General features: G+C 45.9%; 1 protein-coding gene across 1 annotated transcript in view; it reads right to left on the bottom strand.

The window, feature by feature from the left end:
- Positions 1 to 20,111, bottom strand: part of AHCYL2 (adenosylhomocysteinase like 2) — a 104,270-nt gene that overhangs the window by 18,051 nt on the left and 66,108 nt on the right. Inside the window, exons 2-6 of the mRNA XM_075511220.1 lie at positions 11,324 to 11,432; positions 2,524 to 2,667; positions 1,726 to 1,826; positions 1,276 to 1,378; positions 259 to 353 (exon numbers count right to left, since the gene is read on the bottom strand). Coding sequence (XP_075367335.1) covers positions 259 to 353; positions 1,276 to 1,378; positions 1,726 to 1,826; positions 2,524 to 2,667; positions 11,324 to 11,432 — 552 coding nt within the window. The remainder of the gene's footprint in view (positions 1 to 258; positions 354 to 1,275; positions 1,379 to 1,725; positions 1,827 to 2,523; positions 2,668 to 11,323; positions 11,433 to 20,111) is intronic.

Below are 20,111 nucleotides of genomic sequence, written 5' to 3'. Positions count from 1 at the left end.
CGCGGAAGTCAGTTAACCCACCTTCTCCCTGACTTTACATCTGCGAGACTGAAATAAGTTAACTTCCCGCATTGCGTACTTAATCGTCAAGCGCTTTGAAGGTAAGTGTGCCGTGTTAGCACCAAGCCTTAACTGCTAAGGTAGGTCGAAATTCAGGAGGAAAACACAGACCAGCACTAAACCCTCTTCCTTCTCTCTAGATGAGAGCTACCCATGCTTCAACGCACGCCGAGCATTTTACAGTTGGCCCCGTCTCACCATGTTAGGCTGCCATCCTTCGACGTTGACGCAGCGATCGATGCACCACCAGAAGTCGTCTTCGGATTCTCCCTTCCAGGCGAAGACGGGGAACCCTGGCACAGAGAGGGAGACGGGTGCTAACACAGCCTTAGCAAATCCCTCGCGGATCGGCTCTCCCTACATCCGCGCGTGACGAACCAGGCTCCCGACACCACTGCAGTCTTGCTTGCAGCCTGATTTTTCAACATCTACCTTCTAGAAGAAGCTTCAGAGATATACATTGAAGACACACACTGAAGGCAGCAGATAGGAGTCGGCTTTAACCTTCCTAATTCTTCCTCTCCCCCAAGAAGAAGTTCTAGCCACCAGACGAGAGGGCAACGCGCTCTCAACGATAACATTTATTTGCAAAATCAAGCTCTTGCTGCGAGTTAGATGTCCTACCTTCCTGTTAGACACGTTAGCCGCAAATTTACTTGAATGTATCCTGAATTATTATTCAGCTTCCGTGAGCAAGACCAGGTAACAGGCAAGCTGGTGGGTTTGGCTTCTTCTGAGTCTCCCAGCTTTCACGGTAAAATCCCTGGCCTTACCCAGGTAAAACAGGATTTGAATTAAGGCATCTCCCAGGTGAGCAGCAAGATGGACAGCTTCTGCTTTGTGAATTATGTCCCCCCAAAATCCTCTCTTTCACCCCTTTTAGCCAAAGTTATGACTCAAATTTATAGAACTGAAATAAAATTTAGCTTAGTTTCTTTTAGCAAAATAGCTTTCAGGTTCTCATAGCCCTGATGCCTAATAATGTGCATCATCATCAGTTGTACTACGTACTTCTATACTCCAGAGAAAAATCATTCCAAGATTTTCAGACCAATGGAAAGGATTGATCTTGTGCTGTTTACCTCCTATAGGTTTATTCTAAATTGAAGAGAATGAAGGAAAAAAGCTGTAAGAGATGGCGAGTGAGCTAAATATGATGGGACAGGAAGAAACCTTTTTAAAACCAGAAAGAACAAAGAGCGTGAAGTTTCCTACCGCTCTCGGCAAGGGCAGCAGCCACTTCATTAAGAGTAGAGTAGATGTTGCACGCAGCCCATCGGCACTGTGCACCCAGCGCACCAAGGGTCTCCATTAGGACCTGGATTTAAAAAAAAAAAAGAGAGAGCAATGCAAAGAGCAATATACAAGTGGGATTTTTACTTGCTATTTATGGGAAAGGTTCTGGGGGGTATCTGAAGTTGGTTTTAAGCAGCATCAGGGTCGTTAGAGAGTTGCACAGAAAACAATTTTACAATTTTTTTTTTTTTTTTTTTACAATTCAAAGTGAATGAAGTAAATAAGAACTTCAAAGTATATTATATATGCAGCTTACATATGTGTGTGGGTACATATATATATATATATATATATATTAACCCCTTCGGGTTTATTTTAGAGGCTAAGCAGTGAAAAATCCCTGTCTGGAGTTTATTGATGGGGTCTTACAGCTGTCTGCGCTGTAATGTGTGTGCAGCCCACGATCTTGGCCCCAGCCAGTGGCTTCTCTCCCTGAGCTCTCTTCCTCAAAGCCATCAGCGCAGGCATTTCTGCAAGGCAAAATAAAAAAGAAGTCCGTCAATGCGATGGAAAGGGGGATGAGCACAGAAGAAACAGCCAGCATCACTTCTCGCCCTGCTATCCGGTACCCCTATGAATTTGTACAGCTGTGGCGGCTTCGAAAAAAGCAAAACCCTTGAGAGCAGGGAGGAAATAAGTCATGGCACAGCTGAAAAGGACCCAATAACCCTCCGAGGTCTCTTCCTACTGTTTAGGATGTAGCATCATCGCATTTTCAAACTTCTACCTGCGAACGCCCAAGTGAGGCTGGAGGAGAATCTGCTTCAGACTGAGGAGGACTTGGGGCTCGCTGCTCTGATCAGCCTCTCCAATATCCCTCCAACTACCTAAACACTGCATTGCCTTTGCTACGGATTTTTGGAGACAATCATGCTAAACCAAAGTTGTCTGATTTATTTGCTGGATTTAGTCTTTTCTACTGATTTTAACAAAATGCATTTGACTATAGAGTAGTCCTTCACTAGTTGGTTGGTTGGAGCTACACGGCATAACCCTGTAACTCCTTTCCATCCCACAAAGTCCCAGAGAAGTTTTCCCATCTCTAAGAGGAACGGTGTCAAGAAATCACCAATATACTGGACCTCGCAAGAAGAAGATCTGGGGGGAGGAAGAACCCCACAAGACAGCCTAGGACAACGTGGAGCTTGAGGAACGCGCCCCATTTACCTTGTTCAGCAATTTCAATCTCTCGGCGCCCAAATTCTGCCTGCTTTATGTTTTTCACACAGAAATCACTGCTGCCTTTGGAATTCTTCTGCTGCTTGTCTCGGGGGGAGGTCTCATCATCAGAGCTGTCTGTGTAGGAGGCAGCTGGAGGAAGAAAAGGAGGTCAGAGACAGAACAAAATATTCCCTAAAGCCCAACCACCTGCAGAGGCAGGGCGCAGATGATCTGCTGAATGCATCCATGGATGTGCTTCTCCATGTGCACGTGCCATCTCCCTCCGTCCTTAGCTGGGATCTCCTCTTCTCCTCACAATGACCATCTCCCCACAGTCAGCTTTTACCTGCAATGACCTCCTCACTCTCATCTACCTCTACCGCAACACCACACCGGAGGGAATTAACTCGAGCACTGCCCGTGTCCCGCACGGGCTCATCTCCTCATGCTTTGCAGCTCCTCTGTGGCCTTCTCTCATCTCTCTTCCCAGATGTTAAGCCTTTACAGCTCTAAAATAGCCAACAAAAATGTCTATTAATGTTTTCAGTACCTCCAAAACATTAAGAGTTGTAATTTAAGACAGGATAGATACAAGACCCTATTTCATTTTAAACAACGGCATGGCAGAGCCTGCTAGTTAATTATGATCCGGTTATGGTGGTACTCCCAGCCCTTGGATTTGCTCAATTTCAGCGTTCCTCAACAAAGGCAATGGCCACAAGTTGCTGCTTGGGAGGCTCACGTGGGATGGTAGGAAGAAACTTCTTCATCAGGAGGATAACGCAACATTGGCACAGGTTGCCCGGAGAGGTGGTGGATCTCCATCCTTGGAGGACTTCAGGAACTGGTTAGAGAGACTCATGGCTCACCTGATCCTGTGCTGGCAATGTCCTGCTCTGAGCGGGCAGTGGGGCGAGATGACCTTGATGGTTCCTTCTAACCAACATTTCTGTACATCTACAGACAACTCAATGCAGCCCTTGTATTTCCCCCTTCTTTTCTATTATAAATAGCAAGCACTTGGAAATGTATTTAATATTTTGCCTTTCTGGATCTTCTTTAACCCTTCCTCCCTCTTGCTCTTTTGAGAAGAGAAGAGAGGAGAAGAGAGGAGAAGAGAGGAGAAGAGAAGAGAGGAGAAGAGAGGAGAAGAGAGGAGAAGAGAAGAGAAGAGAGGAGAAGAGAAGAGAAGAGAAGAGAAGAGAAGAGAAGAGAAGAGAAGAGAAGAGAAGAGAAGAGAAGAGAAGAGAAGAGAAGAGAAGAGAAGAGAAGAGAAGAGAAGAGAAGAGAAGAGAAGAGAAGAGAAGAGAAGAGAAGAGAAGAGAAGAGAAGGTACCACTTCTCTCCAAAGTAAGGAGCCTACAGGGGATAGCAAACATACCGCCTCTCTTACAGAATCAGATTATGCGTCTTGTTTAAGATGATATATGGGTACTGGGCGTGGACGTGCATTGAATACGGAATTAATTACAGTTGCTGTCCATAACTGTCTTCCTGTTCTATCAATGTCCTCCAAACTTTTGGTTAGGCAACTAGTCTATGGAAGACACATGGAGATTTACTGAAGAGCCCTTCATGGAGTTAGAAATCCCCCTTCCCATTTATTTTGATTACTAAAATCACATGTAGAGTCCATTTTCAATTTGAGCTGCGATGAATTAGCCACCACTTCTGCTTCCAGTTTATCAGGATCAGCTGAAGAGGCTATTTGTGCTGTGTTTTCCTCTGGAATATGCCCCCATGTGGGAGACCAGACCTCTTTCATCTCCTAGGACTGGCATCAGCAGTTAAAGCAAAACGTAAGGCTTGGACATGAACTAGAAAACATCACTCCTCTTTCCTTTCCAGAGACAAAGCACCTGGAGTGCAGAGCTCTTGGTCCAGCTGAGCTCCTCACCACCACCATCACCACTAGCACCTCCTCCTCCTCCTCTCTGGCAGGAGCCACACCTTGGGACCCAACTCAAAAGCCTCATCCACATGGTCATCCCCCATTCCTCATGAAATTGCCCTGAAGTTTTACTTCAAGTCTTTATTCTCCAGATCATGTGGTACTTCTAAAATGAACGAGAGACCTGGCATCAAATTACTTGCTACAGCAGAAGAGGACCACCTTCGTAGAACAGCACTATCCATGACAGCCTCAGGGGAGCTGGCCAATATTATGCTTCGCTAGTGAATGATGTGCATGTGTGAAGGCATCACATATGACGATGAGCTCTCTTTCTTTCATGACACCAGAAAAGAATTGGTTAAATCTTTATCTAGGAAATGTTGCCTAGTCAAACTCAACAGCTCCAGGCTTTGGGTGATGTGTTGCTGCGTGCGTGAGCTAGCTTCTCTCCCAGGCACAGTCTCCAAGAGGGAACGATCTACACCAAACACCCAAGGGAGTTGTTCTACCCAACAGTCAGTACGGATTCCCAACTTTCTACCCCAATTCTGTGCCAAAGGAATTTGGTAGCACGAAGGGCGAGCGCTTCTTACACAGTGTCATAGGACGAATAGCGTGGTTGAACCCATGGTCTTATCCCCACCCAGCAGTGCTCTCAAAGAGCTGCAGCTTTCCAGAGGCATCCAGACCTCAAGTGAAGATTGATACCGAGAGCCCCTTCTGAGAACTTGGAGTTAAGGCACGCCACCCCTCTACCCAGCATTTCAATACCTCTGTTAACATTTTCACGCCAGAAAACCCAAACCAAGGAGTTAAACCCTTCCCCCCCGAGCATGGCCATGGGTTTGTCTTTCCTGCAGCACCCAGCAAGCTGATTACTTTCTCTTCTGGCTCGCGTGAAGCACTTGAATGATCCCAAGGAAAAAAAGCTTAGCAGTGCTGCTGTCGGTGTGCCAGGCTCCCCGAGACCCGCTTGGGTCTTAATCCGCTTACGGAGGAGAATTATGCATTGCTGAAATTTCTCTGCAAAGACTCCATCCTCAGCGGGGTGCGAAAGGCAAGTCCGACCCTGCAAACAACACACTGACGGCAACATATTTCTGAATTTGTGTTCACAATCCCACAGCAGCTCTTGAAGGACCGGGAGCCTGGCTTAATAACAAAAGAGCACCTTATATAATATCAAGCTCTTGTATATCAAGGACTCCAGAAGGATTAATTAGTTAAAGGAGGATTATTTCCTTGAAGACAGCTAATCCGTGCAGAGGTTTCTTTAAAACCGTAGATCTTGGTTCTGGGGGCTGAAAGTAATTTTTTTAAACAAAAAAACCCGCCTAGATGGTAGCCAGATTTTCATATGCAGATGGTTTTTACTGTTACATACGTATAATATATAACGGTGCATATAGCACTATGGTAATTAAACTAATATTGTTAGTGTAGTATAATAGCAAACTAATATATAATAGTAAATTTTGCCCTTGCTTTCCTGTAAAATGAAAAACAAGTACAGAAAGGAAAGGATTCCTAGCACCTGTAACCTAGAAATATCCAATTAACCGATGGGATAGACAGTCTCCTAAATATCATCTCAAATCGCCCCAAAGTTGATTAATGAAAGCTTTATAACTGGGGTTGGCATTCCGTAGAGCCATGTAGCATTTTAATATAAACTGTATTATTTAAAAGAGAATGACATGAACGCAGCAGCAGGTCTCGGGCACTGTTGTCCAGTAGAAAAATGTTGGGGGGAAAAGGAGAGACCTGCAGCCCACGTCCTAACCCACCAAAGACCATGTCAGAGCCTAAATTCAGCCAAGTTTAGCTTTGCTAATATTTTAGATGAGGATCCACTCACATCTATAGTATTGGCATCGGTATGGGCAAAAAAGGGGCAACCCGCCCCTGTTACAGCCCAACTAAAAAGACAAACCTTGTTTCTTTTCCGCACAACCTTTTGGAAGTTATGAAACAGCATGAGGATGAAGTCAATCGCCTTTAATTAAAGATATTACTGTTCTAATCTCATTTCAGTGCCCACATAACGTGTATGCGGTGCGTAATACACAACGCGGAGCGCTTTAGTATTCAAAGCGCTGGGCTGGTATAAACCAGCTGATCCCCAAAAATCTTTGTTCGAGCAGGTTAACAATTATCTGAGTTTTGCAGAAAGGGAAAGAACAGTCACCAAAACTTAAGCGATTTGCCCGGCGCAATGCCAAAACATCCCCTCGACTCCAAAGCTGAGCTGTCAGGTCGGTGCCTTTCCCTGGGTTGCAACAGCAGATGCTGTTAAACACCACGCCGTGTCCTTGGGCGTATAAACCACTCCCAAAAGGCGCAGAAAGCAATTTCCCCATTGAGAAAAATTACTTGTTTTAAATGAAGTGGAACAACTACAGAAAATGGGCTGCTTACGGCAAGGGTAACGAGATAAGAGACTTTTACTTCTAATTTGAAAAGTCAGATCAGCACGGATCATTAGTATTTTCATTCTTCGTACGTTAGAGCAACCAAGTGATAAAGTTTTCGTGTTCAACGGTGCCTCTGCTGGTTTTTCATAGAATGGTTTGGGCTGGAAGGGACCTTTAAAGGTCATCTAGTCCAACCCCACTGCCATGAGCAGGGACATCTTCACCTAGATCAGGTTGCTCAGAGCCCCGTCCAACCTGACCTGGAATGTTTCCAGGGATGGGGCATCGACCACCTCTCTGGGCAACCTGGGCCAGGGTTTCCCATTATTGCTTCTAGCAGAGCCCAGTTAGCCACGCATTGCATCTTGGAGTACACTGCTCCACATTGCAACTTCACAGATTGTACCTATTTTGGAGACCAGCTGATGATTTTGATTGAATTTTTCCAGTTTTGATGAGCAGGAAGAGCAAGAAACCACTGGTTGGTTGCAGAGATGCTGTTTCCACACCCAGGCCTCTCTTGCATCACTAAAATGGCACCAGCACCTCCCCATCATTTTGGGCAGAGATGCTGGGATGACAGCCTTCCCACCAAGCACGTCTGGGGGAAGAGTCACTTGGGTTTCGCTCACTTCTTCACTCATGCTCACCACCTCCAAACCTCAGGATCTCCACTTTTTCACTCATGCCCACTACCTCCAAACCTTGGGACCTCCACACACCTCTCTGGACATGCAAGGGACCACCTCTTGCATGTCCAGAGAAGAGCAATGAAGCTGGGGAAGGGTCTGGAGCACAAGGCTGATGGGGAGCGGCTGAGGGAGCTGGGGTTGTTCAGCCTGGAGAAAAGGAGGCTGAGGGGAGACCTCATCGCTCTCTACAACTGCCTGAAAGGAGGGGGTAGAGAGGTGGGGTCGGTCTCTTCTCCCAGGTAACAAGTGATAGGACGAGAGGAAATGGCCTCAAGTTGCGCCAGGGGACGTTTAGACTGGATATTAGGAAAAATTTCTTCACCGAAAGGGTTGTCCAGCACTGGAACAGGCTGCCCAGCGGAGTGGTGGAGTCACCATCCCTGGAGGTATTTAAAAGCCGTGTAGATGCGGCGCTTAGGGACATGGTGTAGTGGTGGACTTGGCAGTGTTAGGTTTACAGTTGGACTCGATGATCCTTAGATTTCCAACCTAAACGATTCTGTGATTCTTGCCCTCCATTATCATCTCTCTGCTCCTCATGCTTCTTCTTTTCCAGCCTTTTCTCATCCCAGGAGGGCTTAATGGGTTCTTTAGACTGTGCTACTGCTCAGCCCTAAAAGGAGAATGACGAAGATCCACGCTGAGAGGTACTAACGGGATTTATCTACCCATCCTGCAACCGTCCTGAGAACAGAAGTCTTCTGGCTTGACTGTCAGCCTAGCAGCTTTCATTAGGAGGGAAATATAATACTTTCACGAGCTAATTAATTGCAATTGCTGATGCTTTAGCAGGAGATGCTAAGTGCATGGGGCGGAGGAGAATTCCCCAAAGTTGCTGCAAGTTCTTTCAGCTGTGAATGGGAAGCAAACAGGATGACATTAGCCAGGCTAGTCAGCCTATTAGTCTTTAAAAATGACAGTCATAAAATATACCCTGCTGATTAGACATCGGATGGAGTTGTAAAACCTCTACAAATGTTATATTAATCACAGGCCTGTATTAGAGAAGTCTAATCGTTAATGGCAGCTTAAAACATGCTACTAAAGACGATAACGTTACAAACGTAATCCAGGTGGCTTACAAAGTGCAAACAGAGCCCAGGCTGATGTCTCTCTGGAGAGGACATGGCATGCGTTGTTCCTCAAGTTCTCCTAAAAGCCCTTTGCATGGGAACACAGCCACTGCAGGGGTGATGGGTCACCCAGATTGTCCCCAACCTTGGGGGGGCTCCTCCAAGCTTGGCTCTGGAGGTTCCTCCAAGTGTGCAAGAAGCAACCGAAGAGCCAGGAAAGGAGACAAAGAGCAGTTGCTCCTTCCATAGGAACGAGGATGAAGCCGCTGGACTGTGCGTGGCTTTCACTGTTCATGTGTGCAGGATCAGATCACAACCTCCAGCAGTTGCATCTTCTGGAAACGGGCACCTGCCTCTGCCAGGAGCAGAGAGGACCTGATAACCATGACTTTTCCACCAGTTACCTTTGCTCTTCTAAACCTGGGTTGCTGAAAAATGCGGAAAAACTTGTAGGTCCTCATCTAGCGTGTTTTCCATGTAGCACACAGGCAATGATCTCTGTTATGGGCAATGCACTACTCCACAAAGCCACTTCATATAGATCTGCTCACGTTCATCATCTGCTCACCAGATTCTCCCCAAATATGCTGTGATCTGCCAAGTATCCAAAAAACGCATTCATGTCATGGACAGGGACTAAGTGAAGGACTGTGGTGTAGCCTCACCGTGAATGCTCCTTATTCCCCACGGTTCTGGCGGAAAGCCAGACCTCTGCAAGGTCTGCAGCCAGGCCTTGGCCACCAACCTGAACACCCATCTGAGAGCTCTTGACGGTACTCCACCGTGAGTTTTGGTACACGTCACCAGAAAGGCCTGATCATTTGCCTTCACAGTCATGGGGAACAGAGGAATAATACCTCCTCCAGTTTCAAGTCACTTACGTCTCCATTCTTCGTAGCCTTGCGTTGGAAGCTGATTTCTTCTGCATCTTCTTCAAGGGCCCAGGACCAGGAGGGGATCAGATGCATTAAGACTCCTTGAGGGATGGGGAATTGGATCCAAATTCCTTTCTGTGACGGTCTCAGCTAGGATGGTAGCAAGCAGTATTCCCTTCAAAGTGCCAAGGATCCCAGATGGACCTATCCTGAACAATTTGAGAGCATCCCTGATGACCTCTCCCTATTCCTGGAAAGCCAGTATCCTCATAACCAACTGCGGAAGTGACACAAGCTCTCCAGCACAGTAATGGTACTTAATGACATATTCAGGGACAAAGAGGACACTGGAAGGTGAGGTATGATACCGGTCCCACATGGGTGTTACTGGACTAGGGAAAATTTAGCTGACGGTGCCACTTAGGAGCATAATGTTTTAACGAACGGGCTGGTGACATTCCTACGTGCTGGGAAGCGCGGTGGCACTGAGTTTCCTCAGCACTCTGTGGTCACAGCGACTTATTTGCTGAATAAATCGATGTTAGAGAATGTTTGCGAAGTGCAGGGCAGCTTCGCCTTCTTCAGTCAAAGTTAAGGCAAGTTTTAGCAGTCGTCCCCTCAAAGCTGCACTCTTTCCTGTAAGGAAAAATGCCAATTTCCACCAGAAGACTTGTTTTCAGTGTTCAGGACTTTCTTATGCTGCTTTTTTGCATCAGCTTTAAATGTTAAATGTTTGATTGCTAAATGTTGAATGTTTGATGAACTGGGCGCTCAATGAAATTAGTCTGGTTTTCATGGGGATCTACCTTTGACTGGGTTTTATGAAATCTTCATGGACTGCTCCAGAAATTAAGTTTCAGTTGTCTACACTGAAAATGATGCATATTCAAAGAAAACAAAACAATTCGAGCATCTGCGCAGGACAAAACAAAACTTTGCTGTGCCGTGTTCTCAAAGGAACGAGCCTGCTGCCGGGGGACCAGAGCCTGAAGGTTTCTGGATAGTGCTGCACAACCACCAAATATTAGTCCAGACAAATCAAGTTTCCAGAACCAATCTTCATAAATATACCTGGGACTTCAGAAGAGCCCTGGAATTTAAAACAAAATAAAAAAACCCAACCTCCCTCCCCAGTGGGTTCCTATAAGTACAGCTAGCAAGACCAAACAGCAAGTCCACCGCTCGCTAAAAGTTTAATTTCACAGATTCCAGCTGGAAAAACACAGAAGACGCATGTGGCCTTCAAAGGTCACCATTGCTCTTCCAAAGACTCCAATTTCACGTGCAATGGGTGAGTCCAAACCTACAATGGGATCCACGTGGATTTATTCAAGAACAGGAAGGGAAGACGGCACGCAAGCATGGATGCAACAGAAATACTGTTTTGCTGAGCCTGGAAGGAAAAGAAAGGGAAAGAGAGGAGGAAAGCCAGCAGCAACCGCACACGAGGGTTATAAGGAGGGATTAGAAGTGTTAAGAGCAGCAGAGTAACTTAATTTTCCATCCAACTATACACAAAGATGAAAAAAAAAAGGCAGCAACCCTCTTCCTATGCCTTCCCTCCGACACTACCGACTACGCAGCAGATCTGGGAGATCCCTGAGCTGCTGCAAAATGCAGGACAAACCCTGCGGTCTGCAGAGATGCTGTAAGAGGATGCAGCTGATCACAGAATCATAGGATATCTCGGGTTGGAAGGGACCCATAAGGATCATCGAGTCCAACTCCCTGCTCCTCGCAGGAGCATAACTGTACGTAACTTTCTGTAACTCGAAAAGATTTCAGTTTGCCTTTAAATAATCTTAAACTTTCAATTATGACAATAAATAGGAACAATCAATGCAGTGATGGCACACACCTGAGCTGTAACTATCTGTCGAGGACTGCGAGATGGAGCGGGAAAGCGAACGGCGGCCGATCTTCGTCGGGCGCTTGTTGAATTCTTGTTTTTGGTCAGCAAACTGGATCTGTTAAAAGACATTAATAGTTAAGTCAGATGTAAAAACCCAACAGTCTGATACAGAAGATTAATCCCAAGAACCCAAAGCCTTGCGCAGACACTGACACCATCTCAGTTACGGGCCGAATCGCAATTCCTATTATTTAATTGGGGACAGGGTACGCTAAATTGCCTACTTCGTTTAATTTCAGGCCCTCCACCAGACGCAGCATCGACACACGTGTCTTTCAAATACCTTGAAGCTCCTCTTTTAACCATACAAATTAGAAAGCTTCTGTCCCCGTTACACACAAACTTATTTTTCCAAAACACTAACGATAAGGGTTATTTGTCGCAAGAGGAGCCCCATTAGGGCCACCCAACATTTGCAGAGCTCATGCGGACACTGACCTATCTCGCAACGGTTATTGCGGTGACCAGTATGAGATGCTCCCTATTTGCTGTACGAAATACAAAAAGCAAAAATAAAAACACTTCAAGTAACAAATACCACTTCCAGCTGCACTTATATTAAGAAACATTTGAGATTGGATAGATCACTCAAGGCTGTTGTAACTGTTGGGAGCATGGACGCCTGGAGAACACAGGTATTTAAGAGTATTGTATTTAAGAGTACACAACTTTATATGACAAATCAAGAAATGAAGGATAAGGCATGTAAATGAAGCGACGTGCAGACTGGCAAAACGTAATTATCTAAGTTGGAGAGAAGGCAACGCCTACAAGAATACCGCAGCAATGGATGTAACACCAATATTTTGTGGCTTTTTGCATCTACCTTCTTTTTTAACGGAGCTCATCTCATCGCAACAAATTGTTGTGGATGGCAAATAGCAACTTGCTCAACCCGAGGTGAAGAATCAAGCCCATTTCCATTTCAATCATCACCAAGGAATGAAGATTTCAGACTCCCCAGGAACATTTGCGAAGCCCCAAGACCAGCAGCGGGTTTGAGAGCAGCCGAGCACAACCAGGCTCAGCCCTGCCCGTGTTACGGCTGCGATAACTACCAAGCCGAGAGAGAAATATTTATTTTAAGTCAGCAAAGCTGATCTGCTCCAAAGCATCCAGAGGACAGAAGAGGTATGTGAAGAAGTGTCACTTTTATCTAGGCATTTTTAAGGGGAAAATGACATTTAACATTGGTATTTACAGAACAGGCTCCTGCCGGTGGCTTCACGCCTTCCCTGGCCAACGCATTGCCTGGAGGAGAAGAACCTTTCTCCAAGCTTCGTTTTACTCCTGCCCTTGGTTGAAAAGAACAGCAAGAAGGCCAAATAATCAGTATTTCCTTACTATAAACTACCAAAGCCCAGGTTTTCACATAAACCAAACATCTGCTCCTACAGACGATTATTAGTGATTTTACAGTAGAAACTCAACCCTTCCGTGCCCCGTTGACGTGCACCTCGGGTTGAACTTGTCTTAACGCTTCTCTGCTCACCTGCCTTCAGCTAGTGACCCCAAAGGGCTTCACCAGCATCAGACACATTTCAACAGACGCTAAAACTGCTCAGAGCCCACCGGCCTTGCCCAAGGGACACGGCGCATCTCAAAACCGCACCAGCAGCTCAACATCCCTTCTAATTCTCCCTATATGTGGCTACTGGGCCATATTTAAGCATTCAGGAGAACAGGCTTATTGTTTTAGGAATTATTTTTAACTCCCAGCGCTCATCGCTTTGTAAGCCAATCACCGACGCTCCCACCACGTTCGTGATTCATGCTAAATCTCAGGGAAATTGGAAACACGACTTCCAATTGCAAATTTCCTTGGATTTTGCTATGGGCACAAACTGACTCAATCTGGTGCAACGGGGTTAAATATTTACATCTCCAAAATACTGACAGCCATTAATTGAGCCTATTAACTAACCCCTTGGGGTATTTTGAGAAGTTAGTTTTGTTTAAAGAAGTCACCTAACCATAAAGAATTCGATCCCATTCCGGGAACTCAAATTCAAGCTCAGTGGTTTAAGTAGCAGCACTTGACATTGCATTTGAGACGGGCTGGTGATGCTAAGAGCTGGTACCCAGCCTTTTGGGCCAGTAAGCGAAGGAAAAAGGTGATGGGGGTCTCAGGTGGCTAATTCAGAGTGCCCTGTGAAGCCAAGTCTGAGCTGGCCCAGGGACAGCCAGCCCAAGCTGCTGGGGAGGGGAGAAAGGACCTGGGAGAGGATTTGCAGCAGCACCTGGAAGCTCTTGTTTTTCCTGCTAATCTTAAACCAAACAACAGAACGACAGCGGATCAGGAAACACACAGGGGAGGAAAAAAAAAAATCACGTCAAACTCATATTACAGTCAAGGGTTGCGTTGTGGATTAACACCTCTGATCCTGGTGGGACGGTTTGCACATACACCATTTTTTTTTATTCCTTTTCTAAGAAGTTGTTGGCCTGAAATAACATCTTTTTTTTTTTTTTTTTTTTTCATTTAAAACAAATCCCTCGACAGTTGAGCGACTTCATCAAAGCATCAGGTTATTCGTGCGAAACGATGCACTCGGCAAAGTGAGATACGCTGGAAGTCTAACAAAGGGTGAGTAATTCGTATTATAGCGAACATTTTCCTTTTCCACATCATCTCTTCAAGGCCATTCAATGCAACCATTTCAAGCGACACGGTAATATTGATAACGGCATTCAGAGCTCTTGAAGTACCTCCACGTGCAACGTGGATAGGCAAGAGCATGCCGAAAAGTAAAACAAGTCATGAACCAAATTAGGCAGAACTAGACTTTATAATAAACCCTGCCCTAAACCCCTTCAAGGGTTTAAACCCTTTAAACGCTGCCACAGGCTGGGTTTAGCTTTAGCTGAGCGTGGCACTGACTGGCAAGAGGTGGAAGGAGGCATCAGAAGAGGAGAAGGTCGGGAAGGGGTGTGTGCCAGGTCAAGGCTCAGGTCTGCTTTTAGCTAGCACTGACCCTTCGCCAACGTCTTTTGACTTTATCCTTCGAACAACAGAGAGCGTGGGCAGGAATGGATGCTGGAATTTGATTTATTTGAGACATCACCTTCGTCCAGTGCTAAATTCTGTATCGCCTGGACACATGGAGGGTACAAAGTGCCAGCAGGAATATACCCTTAAGCCAGTTTCCAGAACACATCTTCATTTTAGAGATGAGATTTCAACAACGCACACTCCATCCGGCCAGAAGGAGAAAACCAGACCTACCCAGACCAAAACTCTGGTTTAAAACCCTGCCGAACGGCAAAACGTGCCATGTTCCAGCCCGGCTGGAAAGATGGGGGCATTCAAGATGGGGATGAGAACAGTGATTTGGTTCCAGGTTGAACTCGTTCAGCTCAAACCGAAATGCCTCTGGAGGCAACAGCCAACTTTGCACAGGCTGAAGCTCAAAGGAGAGATTGTGAAGCCTTCGAGAGCTGCAGCTGCTTGGATTTAGGAGTCCAACCTGCTCTGCAGCTACACAAACACCGCGGCTTTCAACCTCCAGCAGGAAAAACACCCAATTCAAGCTGAAAAGCCTCACCTCCAGAGGTACAAGGGGTTAATGACTTCTAAATGCAGGTGCGTGCTCATTACATTTCAAATGAGCTAAGTCCCACTTCGACCTGGGGTTTCCACCATGAAGAGCCGCTCTACGCTACTTCACCAAGGGAAAAAGTCTCACCAGCCGAGGTTTTTCTGGGCCATCTCCCCACTCGCAAACCCATTGACTACTCCGTCACGGTGCTCCGAAGAACAACCCCAGAGCACCACGTTCAGCTCAACACTTCATCGTTTCAAACCTCCTGCTCCCGAGAGAAAACGAAGAGAAGTCCTCCGGAGACCGGGATTTTCTCTAAGCAGGGGATGCAGTCAGCTCCAGAAATAAGTGACTGGGGGGAACAGCAAGGAAAGGAAGGAAAAAAAAAAGGGGGGGTAGAGAGAAACAAATGTACTTTTAAATAGAAAAACGATATTACGGTACTAAAGTCTGCCCTCACCTGGGCTTTAATCCCCGAATCTCCGTTCACGTTGTATTTCTTCTTGTTCGGCATGACGGCATCACCGCCAGCCCCTCCGCACCGTCTCCCACCGGGACAGGGGCTGCCCCCCCATTTATACCTCCCAGCCCCGCCGATCCCGATCCTGCCCGCTCTGGTTTCAGCTGCGGGGTGGAGGGAGAGGGAGGGAGGGAGGGAGGGAAGGGGAACTGCTCGGATTTTCAGACTCCCTTTTTTTTTTTGGCAGGAAAGGACCCCAAGACTTAATGAGGCGTCCCGCCGAACAAGCCCTACTTCTGTTCTGTGTTGAATTACAGCGTTTGCCTGACCTCTAGACAGTTATCGGCAGTTTCTAACGTGGCCTGGCTTGTGTGTGCATAACAATAGCTTATTTATATAACCAGAACATTTCCCTGCTTGCTATAATTAACTTGCTAATTAGGCTCTTTTTAACTTGGGTTCTCCCCCCCACTTTCTTTTTCCCCAATGTCAGATGATTACGTTAACAGAGCCTCATTAGGAGAAAATTAACTAATGAGCAACTAAAACAACGAAGGCATTTGTTAGATGGCAAAGTGGTTTTTAATTATGCCGGTCCCCGCTTCGTCCCCCACGGCAGCAAGTGCAGAGAGTCCGTCCTTGGAAGGGTCCAGATTACGACACCCATCCCGCTATTCCTGCGTCGGACCGTTCCTCTTAGAATCATCGAATCACGGAATGGTTTGGGTTGGAAGGGACCTTTAAAGGTCATCTAGTCCAACCCCTGCCATGAGCAGGGACATCTTCACCTGGATCAGGTTGCTCAGAGCCCCGGCCAACCTGACCTTGGATGTTTCCAGGGATGGGGCATCGACCACCTCTCTGGGCAACCTGGGCCAGGGTTTCACCACTCTCATCGTAAAAATTTCTTCCTTCTATCTAGTCTCTTCCCACCTTGCAGGTACCTACTGCATCAGGAAAAGGGCTGTGGGTAACCCCAGAGGGATGCTCGTGCCGCAGTAGGGTTTGGGGAGCGCGATGCTGTGCTACCAATGACCGAGCAGATCCAATGCAGGGCAATTTTTTTAATTTTTATTTAGTGGTTGGAGCTGTTATCCAAATATTTTTGTCCCTGACAATGCACCCAAGACAACTCCTATAGAGAACCTCAACATTTGCTTCTGAAGAAGAGGGAGCTGGGAAGCGATGGGGCATTGCTGATTGACCCCAACACCAATTCTAACTAAATATGAAAAAAAAAGCTCCCCCCCAGCTCCGTGTATTATTATATACACATACTTTAGAAATAATTTGCCACTGATCTGATATAATATTGCTTCTCAATAGTTGTCCCTGTTGTCCAGTGGATGGTACAGCATGATGGGGAAAATACTGCCAGGGAAATGTTGCTCGCGAGCGCTCCTCCAAAGCCCTTCTGCAGACAAGCGTGAGCCGTGATGGCATTTTACATCTCCATAGCAGATTTCAAGGAATCCACTAAAAGAGTAAAAATTCCTGGGCTATGTGAAAGCAACGCCTGCTTTGTGAAGGGGAAAAAACAGAATTCCCAACTTTAATGAATCTGTGGAGCAATTGGAAAATGGAAATATGTCAGGAAATAGGAGACTGGGATTAGCACCATTTGCCTCCACTGATACTAAAGCCAAAGCTGTGTTTTCAAGGTAAGTTTTTAATTTTTAACATTATTGATGATTCTTTTCATGCAAAACCTTAAGGGAGATGCTACTTTAGCTCCGTGTAAGAAAAGCCTGGAAAGGGGGTATGAAGCTCACACCACCAAAGCACAAACTGCTTTTTCCAGTAGGTTATCGCATCAAGATACTTAAATCAAATAGCTTTTCCGGGGGGGGGGGAAGCCTTTTTTTTCAGTAAAGACTAAGTCTAAGACACTAAAATTAAGAACCTCTATTCTATAAAAATGCTAAAAATAAAGTTCTTTCCTGCCCCTCCAGTCCACAGCTCAGGTATCTTCTGCCAGTCGTACGTCAGTTGTAATCTGGCTGAATCTTCAAATAAAAACAGGGAGAACCACGTTCAATCCTAGTAAAACCTGAGTTATCACTATAATTCAATAAACCATGCCTGATTAACATCTGCTTTTTAATCATGGTTGGAGACCAACCGTACTGCAGCCTCCCTCTGCGTTAGTTTAGCCATGCTGTGGGCTCATAACATTTTCTAATCTTTTTCAAAATTGCTAAATGAAACCTTAAAATACCGTAACAGCTATAAAATCCCCCACCGCTTGCGCAATGTGCAAGAGGAACCATCCTTCTAAATTCTCTGAACTTTTAAATTCCCCGAGCACAGCGTTTTTGTAGTGCTAGCATCTGAAATTTATTCTTAGCTGTGGATATTTATTTTTTTTTAAAGGAACAAAGGAAGAAAACAACAGTTTTCTGTGCGACTAAGTAGCACAAGCTCCCCGGCATTGCTAACAGCTTGCAAATCCACTTGCAAGAAACTTGGGAAATAAAAACGAAGTTACGGAGCTAATTAAAATCCATCTATTCACGTATGAAACGGCAGGTCAAGTTTGTGGTCTTCAAGAGCTGCCACTACTTGGTTATTCATGTGACAAACTGCCTGGAAAGTCTTTTCCCAGTGGAAAAACTTCTCATCCATCTATGATGCCACGTGATAAAATGAATTTACTCTTTTTTTTTTTTTTTTTTTTTTAAATAAAGAAGGGTAACGATTGCAAGAGAAATAATTTTGCAACTGTGACTAGAACGGAGAGGACCGACATGACTATTCTGATGTTCCACCAGAACCCAGGGCTTGCAGCTCCCAGACCAAACCTCCTCCTCCTGCCCTCTCATCCCTATTCATGAAGGAAAAGCTGGTTTCCTCCAGCACTCGACCTGCCAAGCCACATATTTCATCTCCTGCTCCTCTTTCTCCCGTGAAACCGGAGATGTGCACGTAGACACCAGGCGCTGGCATTGGAAAGGCACCTGAGAAGAGACCTGCTCCCCTTCCGCGATATCAGTGACACCTTCCTTCCCCTCCACCACGACGTGAGCTCAGTCCATGCTTGAAATGATCTGCAACCCTCAGCTTCAACATTTCAGGCAGCTTCTGTTCTCCTAATCCTAGATCATACCGCTTCAAGAAAGGGACTGTCCAAACCCATTTAGTTCCATAGTTTCACATGCCTTTAATATGTAATCCTGACAATGCTGCTCACCGAGCCAAAACTTTAACTGGAGCTCAAAGCGTTTAAGATTCCAGTTCTCCAGCCAAAAGGTCACAAGGAGACCGACTCTGGGATTAACACCCACGTTTAACCCTTTGGCATCTTCCTTCTGAAAAAACAGCTTGAGAATGTGCAGGTTACAGCTGATTTTACCTACAGGACTTGGGAAAGAAAGGATGGGAATGAAGAGTCACCTAACTGGGCCAAAGCGGTTTCCAAGCGTGTTAGAAATTCAAGCCGAGGATTCTTGAAGACCACCCACCAGTGGTGGTTCCACCACGTTCTGCAAACTCTCAGCCCAGTGTATTTCTAACTCAGGTTCAGCACTGGGCTGAGGTTGTCTACAGCGTAAACATCAGACCACAGCCCCAAACACCTCAATTTATTATATTTTACTAGGACTGAGACTGATTTTGGTCCTCAGACCTCCAAAACGATTGCTAATGAGGACTGAATCACGGTCCACGTCTATCAAGCCATTGCTCGCACTCTAGTGGCCGAGACCCACTCTTAGTTTACCTCTTTTTAAAAAAATAATCCTCTATGGCCCACAGCAGTAAAGCTGCAGGTGGAAAACCTGGAGATAAAACTAAAAGAAGCTCTTCCAACATCTTAGCACTCAGTGACAGAGAGCACGCTCCCATGGTCGCAAACAGCAGCACCTACATCCAATGCATGACAAGAATGAGCGCGGCCATCCCTGCTGCTGTAACTGGTGGGAACAGGGAGGAGAAATCTTTAAAAAAAAGAAAACAACAAACACCTAAACCAGGCAGCTCCAGTGGGGACAATGCGAAGGACAAGGAAGAGAGAAACCTCCTTCCCCAGCTGTAAAACCGACCCCTTCGTCCCCGCCCGGCTCTGTTGGTCACAGTCCCATGACAAGGCAGGCAAAAGAGGAAACGGTTATTTCCATATTGCCTGAACTTGGCAACAAAGGGGTAACTTGCGTTTTATAATTTTTAAAAATGTACGATCTCAGAAGTTAGGGATGGAGAACACCTACTGAGTCATCATGAGCCAGCGCATCATGTCTAGCAGTAAGTGCTTTTATACTTGGCCGGCATCCCTCGTGGTCTTACAGCTCCTTCACCTCCTTGATGCTACGACACAACCCAGGAACACAAGCTTTCCCTAGAAAAAAAACGTTGACCGTTACAGCGAAAGCCTCTCCTGGTAATTCTCTAAAGATTATTATTAAAGACTCTGCAATTAGAGATTATCTAAACCATCACTCAATTATACAACCTGAAATCACTGAAACCTTCACAAATAAGACACCAAGTCAAAACAGCATTTCTGCCTCATGCGCTCACTGGCTGCGGGATTTCAGAGAGTCCAGATCTGAAAATGCTGAATTTCCCCTTCTTTTGATCCCACCTTCACAGGGATGAGAAATTCACGCCCCACAACTGCACACAGAAGTTTTTCCCTGACTACTGCGGGTACAAAGGTGGTCAGCGTCAATATTAAATCCAAGTTGTAGATTATTTGAAAAACTGAGGGTTTTTTACCCACTAAGGGTAATGCTGT

Source organism: Mycteria americana, chromosome 1 (genome assembly GCF_035582795.1).
Source record: "Mycteria americana isolate JAX WOST 10 ecotype Jacksonville Zoo and Gardens chromosome 1, USCA_MyAme_1.0, whole genome shotgun sequence".
In the NCBI taxonomy this organism is placed as follows: Eukaryota; Metazoa; Chordata; class Aves; order Ciconiiformes; family Ciconiidae; genus Mycteria; species Mycteria americana.
This window is presented reverse-complemented; position numbering and strand designations above follow the sequence as displayed.